Consider the following 19160-nt stretch of genomic DNA (forward strand, 5'->3'; position numbering starts at 1 on the left):
CCAATATTTAATGCATGAAATCAATAGCAGAAAATAACAATTTCATTCAACACACTACCGGTTCCCCTAGGAAATAATGTATTGGATCAAAGTCACTTTAGTTTTACGGTCAAGTAAAAGATCAGTGGTGCTCTTGCTGGGGGCAAAATCTTCACACAGGCTAAATCAATCTCACAACACTGATAGGTTTAGGATCAGAACAATGACAAAAGCATACTGTAATAGAAATATAAAAATACACACAAAATGATCAAAATGACATGAATATTTTATGATCATTGAAATTAAGGATATTCTTCAAAAAGTCTTTAAATAAAAATATTAAGGTCCAAACAAGAAGAAGAAGAATGGAAATTGAGTGCTAGTGTACAGAAAGATGGTTTCCTTTTTTATTATTTAAAGTTTTTGTCAAAGGAATTCTTTTATCAAAAAACCCAAGTGTTTTTAATAAAGAGATCTGAGTCAAGGCAGGCTTCAAAGCAGGTGAAGTTTTTACTTGCAAACAGCCACAAGGGAATCAACATACGTCACAAGTGTGATATCATGAACCAAACTAGGTTTGTGTGTCCAGGGTCATTGAGTTCCTTGCAAGATGAGTTTTATTTAGGCAGATGTTCTTATCTGAGAACGGAATGTGGGAGTCTCTCTACTCCTTTCTGCAAGGACATTCACAGTTTTACAAACACAAATATATATTTTCCAAGTATCAGTCTTTCAACCGTCCAGAGAATGCCGTCATGTAAATGTTAAAGGGGACCACGTTACATTGGGGATGGGATACATTTGAGACTTGTGGGCTTCATGGGCTGCCTACATACAATGTGCAACTTTACTGTCATTGCAACAATTTCTTTTCATGGTAGATTTTAATGCAACATGCATTTGTGCATCTCACTGAAAATGATTTAATCCTGTCCTGCCCATTACAGAAATTAAGCTGTTCTATGTTCTGCTATTTAGTTGGTGTTTGTTATTGAACAATGGACCTTGAAAGGCAGAGCTGTATGGAATGGCTCACACCCCCTGTTGGTGGCTATATGTGCTCATCCTGTGTAGATGAGTCAGAGACCTTTCTGGTGCTGGAGGTGTCATCAGAAGGGGCTGAGTTAACGAGATTGTTCTTTTTGCCGTGACCACCCGCTGTCACAGTGCGGCTCCAGTCTGAATAAATGGGACAAGAAAGAGATTAACACAGGGTCACCACGTGGGCAATATCCCTCCCCACCCCCCAACTATCTGGACATCTCTGCTTTTCTGTACCTGAGTGATCATTCAGTCTGAAACGTCCGCAGCACAGGTGGATTCTCCACTGTTTCCTCACATTTTCTTTCATCAAACAGTGGAACAAAAAAACAAAGAACCCTATGGGACAAAAATACATGTTGGAATGTGCCAAATAAACTAACACAAAATAACACTCACACACACACACACACACACACACACATACACACACACACTCACACACACACACACACACACACACACACACACACACACACACACACTACAGCAACAGCTCGTATTTACCCTGCAAAGTGTTGAAGATTGAGAACAGGTACATCATGACCACTCTGCCTGGCCCAAATGAAAAAAAGCCCATGGACCATGTCAGGCCTAGCAGGACGGTGAGACTGGCCACCGCCCTCAGGTCCAGCGGAGAGCTGCGGCTGTTTGCTGACAGCTTATTGGCTCTCATGCGTCGGATCTGGACCAGAACTACCACGAACACACAGATGTTGCACACCATGACCAAGAGGACAAATGCCACCACCGTCACGTAGAAGAAGACGTCATTCTGCAGCCAGCAGCTGTTGGGAGGAGGGAAACATTGTGTATAATTTACATATGGATTTGCTATAAATGTCAACAAGCTAGATCTTTTCTTGGGCAGAAAAAGAGTGTTGAGTTCCCTCAATAAGTTCTGCAATGTATACATTTGATCAAGCCCACAAGTCTGATATGAGTTCGCAATTCTTTATGACTCATTTGAGACATGATGCTCCCAAGTTATAGAGATGACTCACCCAGCAGCGCTTGTACTTACAATGGGTCATTGGACTGAAGGTTTAATTTAGCATTCTCAGGCACACCGTCACCATAAGCGTCTTTATCTATTGCCAGCACCAGGCTGACTATGACCAGAGGAACACCTGTAAGAACACGCACGCACGCATACGCACGCACACACACACACACACACACACACACACACACACACACAGTCAACAAAACAGTCAACTAAATATATTGACACACTGTGGCAAAAAATAAAAATATTAATATATATTTTATCTTTATCTGAAAGCTGGCTCAGTCATTCAACTTGAGTTGGGAAGATATATACACACGTGACATGCCTTACCCATGTATACATTAACTAAACACATTCTACCAATTTTTTCGCAGGTCAGGGTCTATTCAAACTGCAAGATTTCCCATCTCACACTCTGCCTTGTGTATTGCTGTTGCATCATTACTCTGTAAAATACATTTCCCGGAAATAACTATTTCATTTTAGATTTAATGAGCACAGTATAAGGTCTACTGTATAGGTACATATCCACTTATGGCATTCAATATTAATTGCTATCAAAGCCATCTGACCCTGGCTGATTTCTACTGCAGTGAGGGCCACTTAAAGCTCTTAGTCTTACCCCATCCCACGGCACAGAACTTGAGGATGTATGAAGGAACGTAGGTGTTGAAGACCTTGACCAGTGCCAGGTACATGTGCACAGCCTCCAGGCCCATCCAGGTGAATGAAGCCAGCAGGAAGTAGTGCAGTGTTGCAGCAGTGGCAATGCACAGACCATAGTTGCGGAAGGATGAGAGCCAGGTGTCTACAAGGAAGAGCATGCTCAACCCCAGCAGGGCAGATGACAGGTTGATGAGTATCTTAGAAGGGTAATCTCGACGCAGCTTCCTATTGTGTTCCAGAGAGATTGTCAAACATATGGAGCAGTTTAGAGAAAAAAAGGTGAATGAAAAGTATTCAATCTTGTTAGAATCCTCTGGATGTCATGCTGATGGTAGGCATGTGTAAACAGGCTAAATGTGAAAAATGACCACTATGTATTTAAAAAAGAAAAATCAAAAATGTCATTCTTTATTTCCATGTCAACAGAGTTGATTGGAATTAGTCTGAGCTCACAAAAACGGGCAACCACACATAACACCCTATACTTTAAACACTTAAAACATGTAATATTTTCAAATGAAAGTGAAACCTGGTACAGAAATATATATCCTAATCCCAGACAGTAGTCATCATAAAAGCATAAAACTATGGAGGAATAAAAACTCCAACCCATATCAACAGCATGAGTAAAACACTTTGGACTTGGATTTGTGGGGAATTAGCAGCAACATGGAAGAACCCACTTATTGAAGTGCCTTGTGTGTTAATGTGCATTTTAAAGATAATAAAAATAGCTGCTGTATTGCACAGTTGTTAAAGTTCAGAGCATTTAGGGATTTTAAAGTGTTTAGCGTTTAGGCAGACAGCTTCAGCATAAATGCTACCATGGAATCTAGAAGTTCTGGTCTTATATGCTTGTAAATCTTTTGTGGGAGGGCAGGGAATTAAAATGGTTGTTAGCTGGGTGATACATCTTCTTCTTTTAAGGTCCAGCCAGGTGGGAGATTGCATCGAATAGTTCTGGAGACAGTATGCACTAAATTTGCCTAGTTGTCCTCAGCTGACATGTTGCCAAACTACATTATTATCGTACAGGTAAGGATGTTCTCCACTGCTGCCATACAACAATAATACAACAAACATAACAGGATATTCCACATATCCTCAGTGTTCTTAAAAAATCTCTGTCTCTGGTGTGCCTTTTGGAGAATAGCAGTGGTTTTATCCTCCCATTTCACGGTGGAGGAGATTGTCACTCCTTGGGATTTGTAGCTGACTGACTTTATTGTAACAACTCCTAAAATGCAATTAAAACATATAGTACTTTGGTGATGAGGGAGGAGGGTATAACCATAATTTAACTGTATAATACACATGGGATATTTAACAAGGCATTGCCCTAAATTGCCATTGGACTTCATGGGAACAAAAATATACTAAAATATTTGTCGCTCAACAGTTTGTTTGGTTGCATGTATGTATGTACAGTGTAGGAAATAAGTATTTGATCCCTCACTGATTTTGCAAGTTTGCCCACTTACAAAATGAGAAATGAGCGGTCTATAATTTTAAAGCTAGGTTTATTTTAGCAGTGATAGACAGAATATCAAAAAGAAAATCCAGAAAATCACATATATAAAAAATATACATTATTTTGCATTTCATTGAGTGAAATAAGTATTTGATCCCATACCAACCCTAAAGAATTCTGGCTCCCACAGATTAGTCCTCGTGCTTTAAAAAAGTACTCCTAATCTCAACTAGGTTCCTGTATAAAACACAACTGTCACAAAATTACCCTCAATCTCCCTCGGTCAGGGGCTCCATGCAAGATCTCACCTCGTGGGGTATCAATGATCATGGGAAAGGTGAGGGATCAGCCCAGATCTACACGGGAGGAGCCTGTTTATGATCCCAAAGCAGCTGGGACCACAGTCACCAAGAAAACCATTGGTAACACACTATGCCGTAATGGATTGAAATCCTGTAGTGCCCGTAAGGTCTCCCTGCTCAAGAAGGGACATGTACAGAACCGTCTAAAGTTTGCCAATGAGCACCTTAACGACTCAGAGAATGCTTGGGAGAAGGTGATGTGGTCAGATTAGAACAAAGTCAAGTTCTTTGGTATCATAGTGACTCGCCATGCTTGGAGGAAGAGGAGTTCTGACTATGACCCCAAGGACACCATCCCCACAGACAGTCAAGCATGGAGGTTGAAGCATTATGCTTTGGGGGTGTTTCTCTTCTAAGGGGACAGGTGGACTTCACTGCATCAAAGGAAATATGGATGGGGCCATGTACCATGAAATACTAGATGACAACCTCTAGTATTTCAGCCAAGGACCTCAGCCAGGTCCTTAAAAATGGGTCATGGATGGGTCTTCCAGCACGTTAATGACCCTAAAAATACAGCAAAGGCAAGAAAGGAGTGGCACAAGAAGAAACACATTAAGGTCATGGAGTGGCCTAGCCAGTCTCCGGACCTTAATCCAATAGATCTGTGGAAGGAGCTAAAGCTCAAGCGACAGCCTCAAAACCTTAAAGATTAGGAGAGGATCTGCAAAGAAGAGTGGTCCAAATATCCTCCTGAGATGTGTGCAAACCTGGTCATCAACTACAAGACACGTCTGACCTCTGTACTTGCCAACAAGGGTTTCTCCACCAAGTACTAAGCAATGTTTTGATAGGGGATCAAATACTTATTTCACTCAATGAAATGCAAACTAATTTATATCTTTTTTTATGTGATTTTCTGGATTTTCTTTGTATGTATGTATGTATGTATGTATGTACAGTATGTATGTATGTATGTATGTATGTATGTATGTATGTATGTATGTATGTATGTATGTATGTATGTATGTATGTATGTATGTATGTATGTATGTATGTATGTATGTATGTATGTATGTATGTATGTATGTATGTATGTATGTATGTATGTATGTATGTATGTATGTTTTACGCAGTGGTACTTACAGTGGTAAATATTAATGTATTAGTTATAGAAGACAAGTTGAGTGTTTAATGTTGCTCAAATCAACTTACTCAAAAAGAAGGTAGGTGAGAAGAGTGAAACCCAAAAAGATGGAGGATATACCACAACCAAGATACGAGATCACTGTCAGGATCTTACTGTCAGTTTCACTGATAGGTATAGGGGATCTGGATACATCCTGAAACACAACGTAGAAACAGACCGAGAATATTTTATTTGCTCCCCCTAGTGGTAGTATATATATATATATATATATATATATATATATATATATATATATATATATATATATATATATATATATATATATATATATATATATATATATATAATTATTATTATTATTATTATTATTATTTTATTATTTGAAAAATAATGAAATAATTATGTTAAAATTATATCCATTTTAGGATTGCATCTTGCATTTTTGGGGAAATATGTAAGTTTAAGAAAAAGTGAATATGCAAACGGTCAGCATCGGGCCAGATTCCAGTGTCTTGGCACTTGTATGAGTTTAAAAAAAGGAAAAATGACTCACCAGGAGCACAGCGAAATGTGTGAGGTGATCACAGAGACAACTTGTCCGATTAGGAGATATATTCTGGGTTTCACAACCATTGCTGTTCCAACCACCCTGCCCATCTGACACACACACACACACACACACACACACACACACACACACACACACACACACACACACACACACACACACACACACACACACACACACATACACACACACTTCATTTTAAAGCTGCTAATCAAGGGACACACAGCTTCCCACTTCCATGGACCTGTATTGTTGCTATGAGGCTATTAGTTTTAACTTATAAAATATGATAAATAATGACCAGCTAACCGTTTTTCTGGAAATCCCAAAACATACACCTTAACTTGTCTTCCTTCTGTGGGGAAAAAAGGGAAGTTATTATTGTCAAAATTCTCAGTAATGAGTCAAAAACATGTAGTAAAGGCCTTCATTTGTCACCTGCTCAGGTGTGTGATGGCTGAGAGTCACAACAACTCGATCCTCTAGGTTGCTCACATGGCTGCTATTGATGCTGGCAGACACCACATAGGAATTCAATTTCCAGCTGCTCTGTGTTGCATTGGTTGTGTGTGGCTCCTGTTAAAAATCAAGAGGCAGGAACATAAATCACATAAAGTAAGTAGATGTTATAGTTTAATTCAATTCATTGGACAATTGATCATGCTGCAGTGAGAGAAAAACAGACTTTTATTTAATCCTCTAAAGTTCACAAATATCAATTTATAAAAACTAAAATTTGCCACTGGTTGCCTGGAAACCTCACGTCACACTTTGATTTGTGTGTGCTTTACACAAACCAGCTAACATGATAATTATTGAGGAGCATAGGGGCAGTTTGTTTTACCCACGTTTTTGGTCCAAATGCTCACAAAGCTAAGCCCACCATCCCCTTACTTCATATTTATCCCACAAACACACGAGTGGTGTCGGATTTCACATTTAAATCTCTGCAAGAAATAAAATAAGCTTATTTGGCAAAATGACAAAACTATTCCTTTAAAATGTCCCGATTATAAGCATTATTAAGTCTCCAATAGGTGATTGTAGAGTTCATACAGCCTATCTGAAAACAGAAGATGAAGAGGAAGAGAAGACTTAAATGAAAGTACCTGGAAAAGTCCTTGTGTGGCATAAAACTGAAAATGGACACGGGTTGTATTTTGTCCTCCAGGAGAGGGCCAGTTTAGGACTTCAGAGGGCAAAGAAATGATTGCAACTGTGTCAGGGGGTGATTCACCCATGAAACCCTGGTTGACAAAAATCTGACAAAAACAAAAAAGTATAGGATTATAATAATAATGCTGAATCACAGTGAAACACAACTCTTTCAGGCGACCACTTCTTCTTAGTTCCTTGTTCTAGTTAAAGCTTAACATATCTGGACAGCCTCAGGCCATGATCTCTGTTTATTAACAGTGTTTCCTGGTTACTCAAGGACACTCATTTGATAGAAACTGTTCTTAAGTGGAACCAGTTTTAAAATATTGAAAGAAGGCATTTCTTTTGCTATCTCACTTTTACAGTTTACAAACCAATAAGCACATAAAGAGAAATTGCTTCCCTTTTTATTGTGTTTTATAGCGTCTTTACCTCTGGGTTCAGGGTTTGAGAAATGGAGGACACACCAAATGTGAGGCCACCGAATCCATTTGGATCTACGTTGATCATGGACATGGCCAGCAAGGGGGCCTCGACACTCTCAGATTCACCTTGGAAATCCATTGTGTTCCCCAAGTTCTCAGTCAGATTAAGGACACTTTTTTACCAAGACAAAAGCAGGACAGACAACAAGACGATAGGAAAAGAAAAATAGGATTTAGAAGGAATGCCTATTTCTGTAAAATAGATGTGTTATGTTATATTTGTGTTCATATTTACTCAAATGAGCAAGACACTGCACTTTACTCTCAACTTACATGCCAGCCACTGGAGTGATGTCAGTTTTGGAAACTAGGATATCGGCGACTATGTTAAGAACGTCGGCACCGACGGCAGCTTGAGTACCAACGTCTACAATTTCACTGAGCTTCTCCACCACTGTGTCCAGGTCGGAGGAAGAGAGCTCTCCACTGTCTCCTAACTGAACATCTACCAGGTCCTGAATCATGCCCACAACCTCGGCCGTGTTACCTAGAAATCCATAATCTCATTATTGTTTTTTTTCTAAATTTTTGTTGTTGTGGTTTATTTAACCCTCCTATTGTCCTTGGGTCAATTTGACCCCTTTCAATGTTTATCATTCAAAAAATAAAAGTTGCCTTTTTTTTTGCTCCATATTTCATGACTTTTCCTTATTTGATGGGGACAACTGATTAACCATAAAATGATCATGATGAAATCTTTTCAGTGCGCTGAACACATATTGCACGCATTGGTGTTCCTCTGAGGTCAATTTGAGGTGAATTCCCGCCAAAATGAGGAAGCCAATGTAGGCTTGCGAGTTGATCACATCCAAGTCTTCCCAAGTACACATGCCTCCCTTCTAAAATTATCCTCTCAAGTACAAAATTGTGTATGGTGATGGTGGCGCTATAGAACAGGTCTACTCAATGATAGGTTTAATTTTCAAGGGGTTATTTATGTATTCAACAAATAAACACAAAAACTTGGTCGACAATTTTCTGTAAATCATTTTCTGGAGGCAAATATCCCTGGGGTCAGATTGACCCCAAGGGTGAAATGTGTTAGCAATATTTGAGGATAACAGGAGGGTTGAATTGATGGATAAATAATGAAAAATATTTTTTTTCTTGTTTTTTTCTTCATCTGGAATTGCAATTATTTCTTCTTAAAATATGTACAGTATATAATATATATATATATGTGACTGATCCTCTTACCAGTAGTGACAGTGATATTATCCAGCCCTGATATGGTCACAATCGGATTGCATCTCTTCATGTCAGGAGCATCCCAGCTGGTCGAGTCAGTTTCAATGTCCAACTTACTGAAGAGAGAGGACAATCAGAGGGGAACATAAATAACAGAGGATGGAGACAATACGTAGCCTATTCTCTCTGGTCTGTTTCTGATGGTTGGCTTCAGTAACAGTAACCCAGAGAAGATACATTACTGTATACCTCTACCTGCCTCTACCCTTGATGACTGTGTTTTATTCTTCACGAGCGTGTTTCACTAAGGGACCATAACATTGATTACCATTGTCCGTTAAGTGATACTAAAATCAAATTTGGCCGAGATGATGTAGGGTAAATTGAAGCATTGTAAATTTGTTCTAATAATCCACTTATAGGAAATAGATTTTTGCCTGAGCTGGCAGCTGCCTGTGTGTGTGTGTGTGTGTGTGTGTGTGTGTGTGTGTGTGTGTGTGTGTGTGTGTGTGTGTGTCTGGTCAGAGCTTGTGTGCATAGAGGGAGGATTGTTCGGAAGGGAAATTGTATTTGGAGCTTTTTCTTGTCTTGAGCTGAGCTGAGCGGTCTCTATGGAAACAGACTGTCGCACAAAGGTAAACAGAATCCGTACCAGTAAATGCACAAAACAAAAACCCCCACTTTCTCCCCATATTTTGTTCTCCCAGGGTGAAGGTTGGGCTCCGATTACTCAGACTGCGTGTGAATAAACCCTGGTATACAGTATCATAACTCTAACTGTTAACCATACATTGTGATCATAAAAAAACACATTACATAACACGCCACATAATAACATCAGTCAGTAAAACACCAAATCATTTTGCACAGTAGGATGATCTTTTTCAAGGTTTACTTTTGTTTTTTTGATTATTTGCATTTTGTTGGGTCAGGATCTTGCACCGCATCCTGGCGATACAAACTTCATTGCCTGTGGTTAAATATAAATTCACTCTGTAAATGTAACTTAATGTCTTACCAAAGCCTGTAGGCTCTATTACGTTTGGGCTTTCTGCATAGAATTTCTCCTTTAACTTGTGGAAATGTTTCAGGCCAAATATACTTTCCATAAATTGTGGAAGTGGCTTCTTCTAAACAGTTTTCCGGCTCTGAAAAAGAACATATTCATGTTACAGAGCCTTATTCCATGAGTGGACACATCTTCCTCTTTTTATCTGTGAGGGAATCCAGCTTACTTATGTGTTTGATTGCCACACCCATAGGTTGAATCGTAATGGAGTTATTTTCATACTTTGTTGCCAATGAAGCGTTAATCAAAGTTTCAATTTCTGGCACAGGTTTCAGGTTGTATTCCTGAACATGGAAGGTACAGTCATATCTGCTGATGAAACACACCGTTAGTGGTAACAGCATTGGTTTATAACACCATACTTCAGTAAAGCAAAGTCGATTCAGAAACAAATACATATCATGTTGTGTTACGGTACACTTTCAGCATCATTATTCTTTGCTTTTCTTTTTGTTACCTACTGTTTCTGTTGACCAAGGAAAATCTAAGAGAAAAGAAAACCAGTGGGATTTCCCATTATAAATATCACTTTCTGCAGTGGTGTGAGATATAATTCAAGGAATAAAGTTCAGTTACCCCAAGCTGTCAAATTAATTGCAGTTTAATCATTTGAATCACATTCACAGGTATATATTTTTTTATGTAACTTGTCATGCAATAAAAGAGCATCCTTACCATTTGTCTATGTTCCGTGTTCCTACAATATATTTCAAATGAATCAGAAGTTAACCATACAAATGTATAAAAGAAGAGGAAAAATCAGCATGTTAATAATGCAACTATGCAATAATTGTATTAGGACCCACCTGCCAACATTCTCCTTTGTGATGAGATTCAGTACAAGCATGGTGCCATTCATCTCCAGCTGTTCTTTCACCTTTTCACCAAAGATAATAACTCTGTGTTCACTTTTTTTCTTTGAGCTTTTGGTAAAGACAGTTTGCAAGTGCAGTTTAGTGAGTCTCTTACCCATTTCTTAATGATATCCTTTGGTTTTGTGGGGTTGCCTGTCATATCCAAGGTCAGATTAACTCTGAAAAAGTTATCTGCTTTGACTGCAGGAATGAAAAGACAGATGAACATATCTTTACATAACATTCTTTTACACAATATGTTGACTGTTCAAAGAGGAATTCAACATTTTAATCCAGTATTTCCATTTTTTTTTTGCTTTGTTTTATTTAATTAACTTTAACCTCACTACATTTATCTTACACATTAAGCTACTAGTTACTTTGACAGACAATGCAACATTGTCAATGTATTATTACGGTTTTAGATAAGATAATACTTAATAGACCCACTTGGTAAATACAGAAGCCACCTGGCTCGGTATACTGTATAAATTAGCTCCACCTTTAACATCTATAATAATAAAAGTAATGAACACATGAACACATCAATGATGTACATACAATTATATCATGGACAATATCTAAAAATTGGCCATTCTGGATCATGAGTACTTTTTCTTTTGGTACTTTAAACATATTTTGATTAAAATACTTTCCTACTTACTACACATCAGCAACATTCAGAATTTCAGGACTTGCACTTGTATTTCTACACTGTAGTATTGCTATGTTTGCTTGAGTACAAGATATGAAACATACTTCTCCAGTCTCTCTATCCGGTCCAAGATTCAGATTTCCAAAAGTGTGTTGCCACCGGTTCTTTTAATTTTAAACTCATGTGCAATAAGCTCTCTTAATTTTAATATATATATTTTTAACAATAAAGTACCTCTTGGTGCACTTTGACTGCATAGATTGGCAAGTTATGTTCTTTCTACTCTTATTGTTGCTGTTTATATTTACTTTAATCAAATTCACCTCTTATTGTGCTCTGTCTCGTTGGTACATTACAAGCGTTCTTATTGTCTTTAATTGTCCTTTTGTGTTCCGTTTTTTGCATGTTACCCAGGGGGCAAAGTGATTTTATGGACATGGAGCGTTGTAAAAGGTTGTTCACCAAAAATGACATCTAGGACCTTCCACGATCACAACCTGGGTGGACAACCTTGTCAACAAGCTGCTGGAAAGCTACAGCGGGCCGACATAGAGCAAATCAGAACCACTGTTTAAGCGAATGGGGGTGGGCTAATAGGGAATTTTTTAAACTTATAGATATCATTATGAAACTTTGCCAGTTGATTACTGACATTAAAACAACAACTTTTTGTATTACAATATTTTCCAAAATGTTTAAATAAATATGAAAAATCATCAATATCTTACTAATGATGCAAAAATGTGCATATCTGCAAAGCCCCAAAATCTAGATGTTGGAAGAAAACCAAGTCAATTTGTTTTTAAATTTTGAAAACAAAACAAGTGTCCAACTGCCTGAAACCTTTCCTAATCACAGTTCAAATTTGATCAACAACCCATAGAAAATACATTTTTTACACAGTTACATTTCATGTGCCATGGACCAAAAGTGTCCTTTTGGAGTCTCCAGCTGGTAGTTTAGGAAACGGCTAGACATTCCCTTGGAAAAAACAGTGTAAAAAATTCATTTTCTATGGGTTATTGATCAAATTTGAACTGTGATTAGGAAAGGCTTCAGGCAGTTGGACACTTGTTTTGTTTTCAAAATTTAAAAATAAATTTACTTTGTTTTTGTCCAACATCTAGATTTTGGGGCTTTGCAGATATGCACATTTTCGCATCATTAGTAAGATATTGATGATTTTTCATATTTATTCAAACCTTTTGGAAAATACTGTAATACAAAAAGTTGTTGTTTTAATGTCAGTAATCAACTTGCAAAGTTTCATAATGATATATATAAGTTTAAAAAATTCCCTATTAGCCCATCCCCATTCACTTAAACAGTGGTTCTGATTTGCTCTATGTCGGCCCGCTGTAGCTTTCCAGCAGCTTGTTGACAAGGTTGTCCACCCAGGTTGTGATCGTGGAAGGTCCTGGATATCATTTCTGGTGAACAACCTTTTACAACGCTCCATGTCTGTTTTTCCAAAAAAAGGGGTTTTGCCCCCTAGGTATGTGTATTCACAATTTTTCCTATGCTCTTCTAGGACGATAAAGATCTGAAGTGATACGAAGAAGAAACAAAAATTAAAGAGCTGGACAAACGCGATGACTGATCTGAGTTGTTCAGCGAACTTACTGGCAAACTTGTTGAGATCTAAAGTCTCTCCTGTTGTTGACATGTGAGCAGGTTGAGCTGGTAAACCTTCAGTTAAACCTGTGTCTGCAAATTAAATAACACAATTTACAAGAAAACCCACAAATATACAGTAACAGCACAAAGAGATTGTCTTGTGGACTCTAGATATAGGGGAGAGTGGGGTGAGTTGTGCCACTTTTTACTCAAAGTGACTTTTAAATGTGGCCTTGTCAGTAGTGTCTCCAACTAAAATATGTATTTCAGGATGTGGAGCTTCCCTTGCAACAATAACTCTGGATCTGAAAATCCTAAACAGAAATATAGCTTTAGGAAAAAAAGTGGTCTATTGACACAACTTGTCCCCGATGTGGGGTAATTTGTTCCTTTGGAGAGAATAAGTTGGGGTAAACTGTACCATTGATATACAGTATATCTCAAAAACTGTAATGCTATATAAAAGTAGCATTAGAACATTACTCATTTAAGGTTAATTTAAAGTAAATAAAGTAAATATTTTTACAAAGTTTGAAGGTCAATTTTCTTAAACAAGGCCTAGCAGGTCTAGGTGGTTTTATCTGCAAAGCTCACAATGACACAGTAACCAGCAGACAGATTCTTGTCACCATCATCATCATCATTCTGTCTCTTCTGAGCTACTGAAGAAAATCACTTTCTTTTTGGTGACCAGCGTATACAGCCATGCTACCGGTACAACTCACCCCAGGCCCTTTGGCACAAATCAACTCAACCTCAGCATTTTGGGAAAATTACCATGATGCAGCAGTTCAGGGCTAACATCATGCTAACTGTATAGACTCATTGGCCCTCATTTATCAATTTTGCGTAGACCAGAAAAATGGGTGTACGTACATTTCCACGCAAATCTCGGCATTTATCAATATGGACGTGAGCGTAGGATACGCTCAAATCCCACGCCAGCTCTCAGCTCGTGTACGCAATTTTGTAAACAGCATGGACTCGCAGTGCAGGCTGTGCCGGGTAGCCGATGACTTTGTTGGACAATTATAAGAAGATAATACAAATGCAGTGTTTGCTCAGACCGAAATAAAGATATTAATCACTTAAAATTGTGCAGCTTATGGTGCGCAACTGAGTAGGAGCACTGATTCAATAGTGCACACACCGGCCACTTAGGAGCGCTGCATGGGACTGCGGCAGTTATCTCCGTCTGGAGCAGCTGGGGGGACACTGAGGCACGGGGGCTGCATTCATTCAAAATGTTAGCCTAAGTATTAAATATGTAGTAGGCCTACACTGCTCTTTATGATACAAAAAAATACACGGCACAACATTCAGCTTAACATTTTATTTATTTGACGCACTTTGTAGATGTTAGTTCCTCTTTTAATGTGTCATTGATGCTAAAGCGAGCGATTAATTTCCACCGTTAACCGGCACGTTGTTCCTATCTGCTGGTGGAGCAGGACGGTGGGCGCTCTCACAGCTGATCGCTGCCGGGTCGGCTTGTGCAGCTGACGGCCGGGCTGACCACTCGTGCCAAGCGCATGCTGTCATACAAACGCAAAATGTGTTATTTTTAGTTTTTAAAACCCTTTTGAATAGTGCTATCTAAAAGGGCCAATACATTCTAATCATTCAAATCTCTGCAGACGTGTATTTATTTTATGGGGACCATTATCGGACAGTTGGTGCGTCTTTTTCTCCTCCACCACTTATATTATGCCCGCAGCCCCGCACCCCCAGTTGGTTGCATTTCAGAACAGCAACACGCTTTTTTTAGTGGCGATTTTGAGTCAACACCAACGCTGTTGACCGCAGCAGTTATTTCCTTCCTAACTGCTGCCTTCTGTCGTTCTTTGATGCTGCTTGTAGGCTAATGCTCCGAAATGAAACTCTTTTTTTTCTCTACTTTCGCTGTTATTCTGTCAATTTCTACTTCAGGGAAGTGCCGTATTGCGCATATCCATGTCGTAAAACCTCTGGGCGAGGCCTCTAAACTGAGAAAATATAGGGGCGTGATACACTCGTTTCCATCCGCCGCATTTATCAATATATGGCCTGGCGTACGCTACGATTGGCGAGATACGCCTTTTTGATAAATCCCACGCGATACCTGGCGTAGGGAGGTATTTGCGCCAGAATCTGCACCAGTTTCCACGCAAAATTGATAAATGAGGGCCATTGTGTAGCATACTAAAGCACTAAAACATGTGTCTATAATTTTTCAGACACAATAATCAAAAAACCTTCATTGCAGAATATTTTTTTTAGCTCAAATGTGCTTACATCTCATTCCATGTGTCTCTCTTCTTTACAGGATGAGTCAGATGGATGGCTCTTCAAAAATATGTGGTCCATTACCAATTTCTTCTATGGTTTTCTTGAAACAAGGGGTTGCACTACTTCCCCCCTGGCACAACTCACCCCACTCTCCCCTACAAATGCATTTCATTACAGATGAACCAGTTGGTCAAAGGCTTCAAGATTTAATTTTGCTACAAAAACACCTGTGTTACACAACACGGACATTGTATGATTCTTTCTTGCATGCTCACCTGATGTAGTTGCACCAGTGCCAACAGTTGGTATTGGTTCTTTAACTGCAGGGATAAACTCTGAGAGAAATAAAATTAATCTTGATTAAAAAAGAAGGAATATTCAAGATGCCAGAGGGAAATCAAAATACAGAAGTGCCAAATTTAAAGGTGAAGTAGGCGGTTTATTTATGTTAATATAAGTGTTAAATCGCTCTTTATTCATACAGTGATCACTTACATAATGTGCGCGTTTCATAAAGCCGATCTCTCAGTCAGCTGCTCTATATGTAATCGGCAAATAAACTTATTGGAGGATCCCGAAATTTGTATCCTATCACAAGAGAGAATGCTACAAACCTACACCCGTCTCACTCATGGTCTCACTGCCGGTGCAATTTCCCTTCACCCTTTTAGAGTGAACGATAAATGTCCACATATCGATTTTGTAGAGTGACCATGCTAAAAAAAAGATTTTAAAAACAAAGAAAATGACTATTTGAGCATATCAACATGTTTATGAACCAGTTACTGCTATGTTCAAGAGTGTGTGGTGTGGTGTGTACCTTTTCTTTCACTTTAAACTGTTGTTACTGAACGGCAAAGTGTATTGTCTTCTCACTCATTCAACTTCCACCTACAAGTGGATTACCTAGTCCTGTGAATAGGCGAGGAAACCTTGGGAGCGATTTGTTTTCTTTTCAAGACGACTCAAATTGGATGACCGTTAAAGGGCTAGATGAAAAATGGTCACACAGTATTTATTTACCACAGTGTATGTTGTTGTCAGGCTCAGGGTCGCAGTTGTATTTCCACTGCCGCAGGTCCCAGCTCACCACGTCTCCATCTGCATAGCACAGCGGCCTCCTCAGCTCCTCCGCGCTCCATTCTCTGGACCACATTCGGAACAGGCCAATCTCACCGAGAAGATCCTTCCCACTCTCCTGTTTCACTTCACCATTCGAATCTACATAATGAGTCACCCCCAGAGTGAGGGTGCCATTGGGGGCCAGTGCCTCGGGTAAGAGGGCATTCACATAGGCCTCCTGTTGTATGGTTCCATTTACGTAGACCCGCAGCCTCCTGGCTTGGCCACACCAGGTAAGACAGACGCTGTGCCATTGGTGCAATTGCAGCTCCTTTTCCAAGCACTTTTCTTCTCCAAACAGCCATACTGCCAGCTGTGAACCCGTGCCCCCAAGTCCCAGTTCTATATCCCGTCCCCCTGGTGCTTTGTAGACAAAACCCGTCCATTCGGTTGCAACATTGAGGCGTAAACGTGTGCATACACTGAAACCCTGAAGGGCCGGTACTACAACATCTGGTTGTAGCTGCCACATGCATGGACGACCCCTAAACGCCAGCTTCTTACCCCACAGGCTGTTACTGGAGGAGGCAGCTGATACTACACATAGGTGAGAAAAGACATAGACAAACATTTGAGCTACGCTTTACTGGCCATAAAGATGTAAAAAAATAGTAGGCAAATGCGTCAAAGCAATCGAAATGTTATCAGTTTCTTTCATCTCAATTGTCCCACAAGAAGCCATAAAAATAATATAGGCTATGCAATAGGTGTTTATTTGACAGGCTTATACAATTACTATTGTTCATGGTTTTTGTATTTAAAGCTGTGTAGCTATATACTGTACATTGTCATGACACAAAATAATTCAATAAGATTGAAATCTTACTTGAACACAGTGACAGCTGTATGCACAAACATATTGTTAGAGAACACAGGCTTCTGAAGGACTTCATGACAGCAGACAAAATGCAGGGTTTCAATGCCAATCAAGGACTCATCAGCTGAAAGGTGGAAATAAGTTAAACAGCTTCTCAAATTTGCATTCAAATTCAATAAATCATAATATGATTATTAAAAAACTAAGTATGTAACTGAGACTCACCATGCTCCTCTCCTTCAAATCCTCAAATTGGAAGTTTAAGCTATTTGTCTTCTGGCTGAGCCAGGAGTCTGCTGTCAAGTGTCACCTTATTTCTCCATGAGAAGACCTCCACGCCCTCTCCCTTTAGCTCCTTCTGTTACTCATTAATCACTGGCAATAAACATAACCAGCAGGCACGACCAGGACTTTCAGAAAACCTTCACAAAATGAATCTCAGAAATTCTCCCGTTACTGTAACACAGTTCAGTCCCTTGCTTTTAGTGTTAGGGGCCCAGTGAGATCTTTAAATGGTAATAATTGTCTTTAACAAGATATCATGTTCAAAGAGAAGACTGCTGGATGTTGCGAAATACCATGAAGCACCATGAAGCACACCCTTGTTTGAGAAGATATTGATGATGACACAGTGACATTATAAATGTATAATATTCTAGCTCAATATGTAAACATACTGTGACATGGTGTCACATCTACAAATGCTGGATATGACCAAATTCTCTCTCTCTCTCTCGCTCTGTGTGTGTGTGTGTGTGTGTGTGTGTGTGTGTGTGTGTGTGTGCGTGTGCGTGTGTGTGCGTGTGTGTGCGTGTGTGCTTGTGCGTGTGTTAAGGTGCACGTGTGTTCTATGCGTCAGGTCGCTGCTGTCGTAAACACTCAGAGTAATATACTCGCTAAACACAAAGTAATATCCTTGTACTACTCCTGTGCTTTACAATCATCCTCAAGCGATAACTGCTCAAACAAATCTAATTGGCTCCACTGTGTGACACATGACGTATGTCTCACTCGCCGCCGTATAGATCTGAAAGTAAGGAAAGTTCACGCAGCACAGTACAGCCGCCTTCCGTTATGTCGTAACAAGACAAACATCTAATGTATGTCAATGACCTTTCTCGTTCTATGATATGCTCTCAGCTCAGTGAAATGCTTTGAACCAGGAGGAACTTTTGTGTGTGTCCGTTTTATGGCACCATACCACCACACAGTGGTAAACCAGGGCATTGCAACTGTATGATTTTTCAGTTTTATGATTCACAACATGGGTGTCACCCTGGTCTCACCTTATGTTAGTAGGCCTACTTCCTCGGGACCATAACAAAAATAACAATAGAGTACAATTACAGATTTGATTCCATCCTGCAAACACACACACACACACACACACACACACACACACACACACACACACACACACACACACACACACAGTCTCTTTGTTGGAATCGCATTCATTAACAAGGGTCTCATTCATCTGCATGTTAAATCCCGTCCCTCTGCTCCCTGTCTGAGAAGCCGAAGCCAAAACGAGCGGATTCCCCAGATGAGGTTATATGAGTAGAGCAGGTGTGACGTAAGGTGCCCAGGTGGGGGGGATTTAGTCAGGTTTGGGATACCCTCCTGCGTCACAAGTGATGTAGGACGAGGGGAATTCCCAAACATCTTACCTTTAATCATCTTATCTTACGGCCTCTGGAAATGTGTGGTTCTTTGGTTATCAGCGGTTGCTATA

At 39.5% G+C, this 19160-nt stretch overlaps 1 protein-coding gene across 1 annotated transcript; it reads right to left on the minus strand.

The window, feature by feature from the left end:
- Positions 1-1033: 1033 nt before the first annotated feature.
- adgrg4a (adhesion G protein-coupled receptor G4a) lies at positions 1034-19105 on the minus strand (the record flags this gene model as incomplete). Its single annotated transcript, XM_080036063.1, has 15 exons — positions 1034-1161; positions 1261-1362; positions 1531-1811; positions 2048-2153; positions 2658-2926; positions 5690-5817; positions 6178-6273; positions 6631-6768; positions 7783-7948; positions 8109-8322; positions 9033-9139; positions 10042-10171; positions 13225-13308; positions 16510-17145; positions 19096-19105. The coding sequence occupies 15 exons, from the start codon at positions 19103-19105 to the stop codon at positions 1034-1036; spliced, it is 2595 nt and encodes an 864-aa protein (XP_079892189.1).
- Positions 19106-19160: the final 55 nt, after the last annotated feature.

The sequence above is a fragment of the Ammodytes marinus genome (assembly GCF_949987685.1).
Source record: "Ammodytes marinus genome assembly, chromosome: 10".
NCBI classification, from domain to species: Eukaryota; Metazoa; Chordata; class Actinopteri; order Uranoscopiformes; family Ammodytidae; genus Ammodytes; species Ammodytes marinus.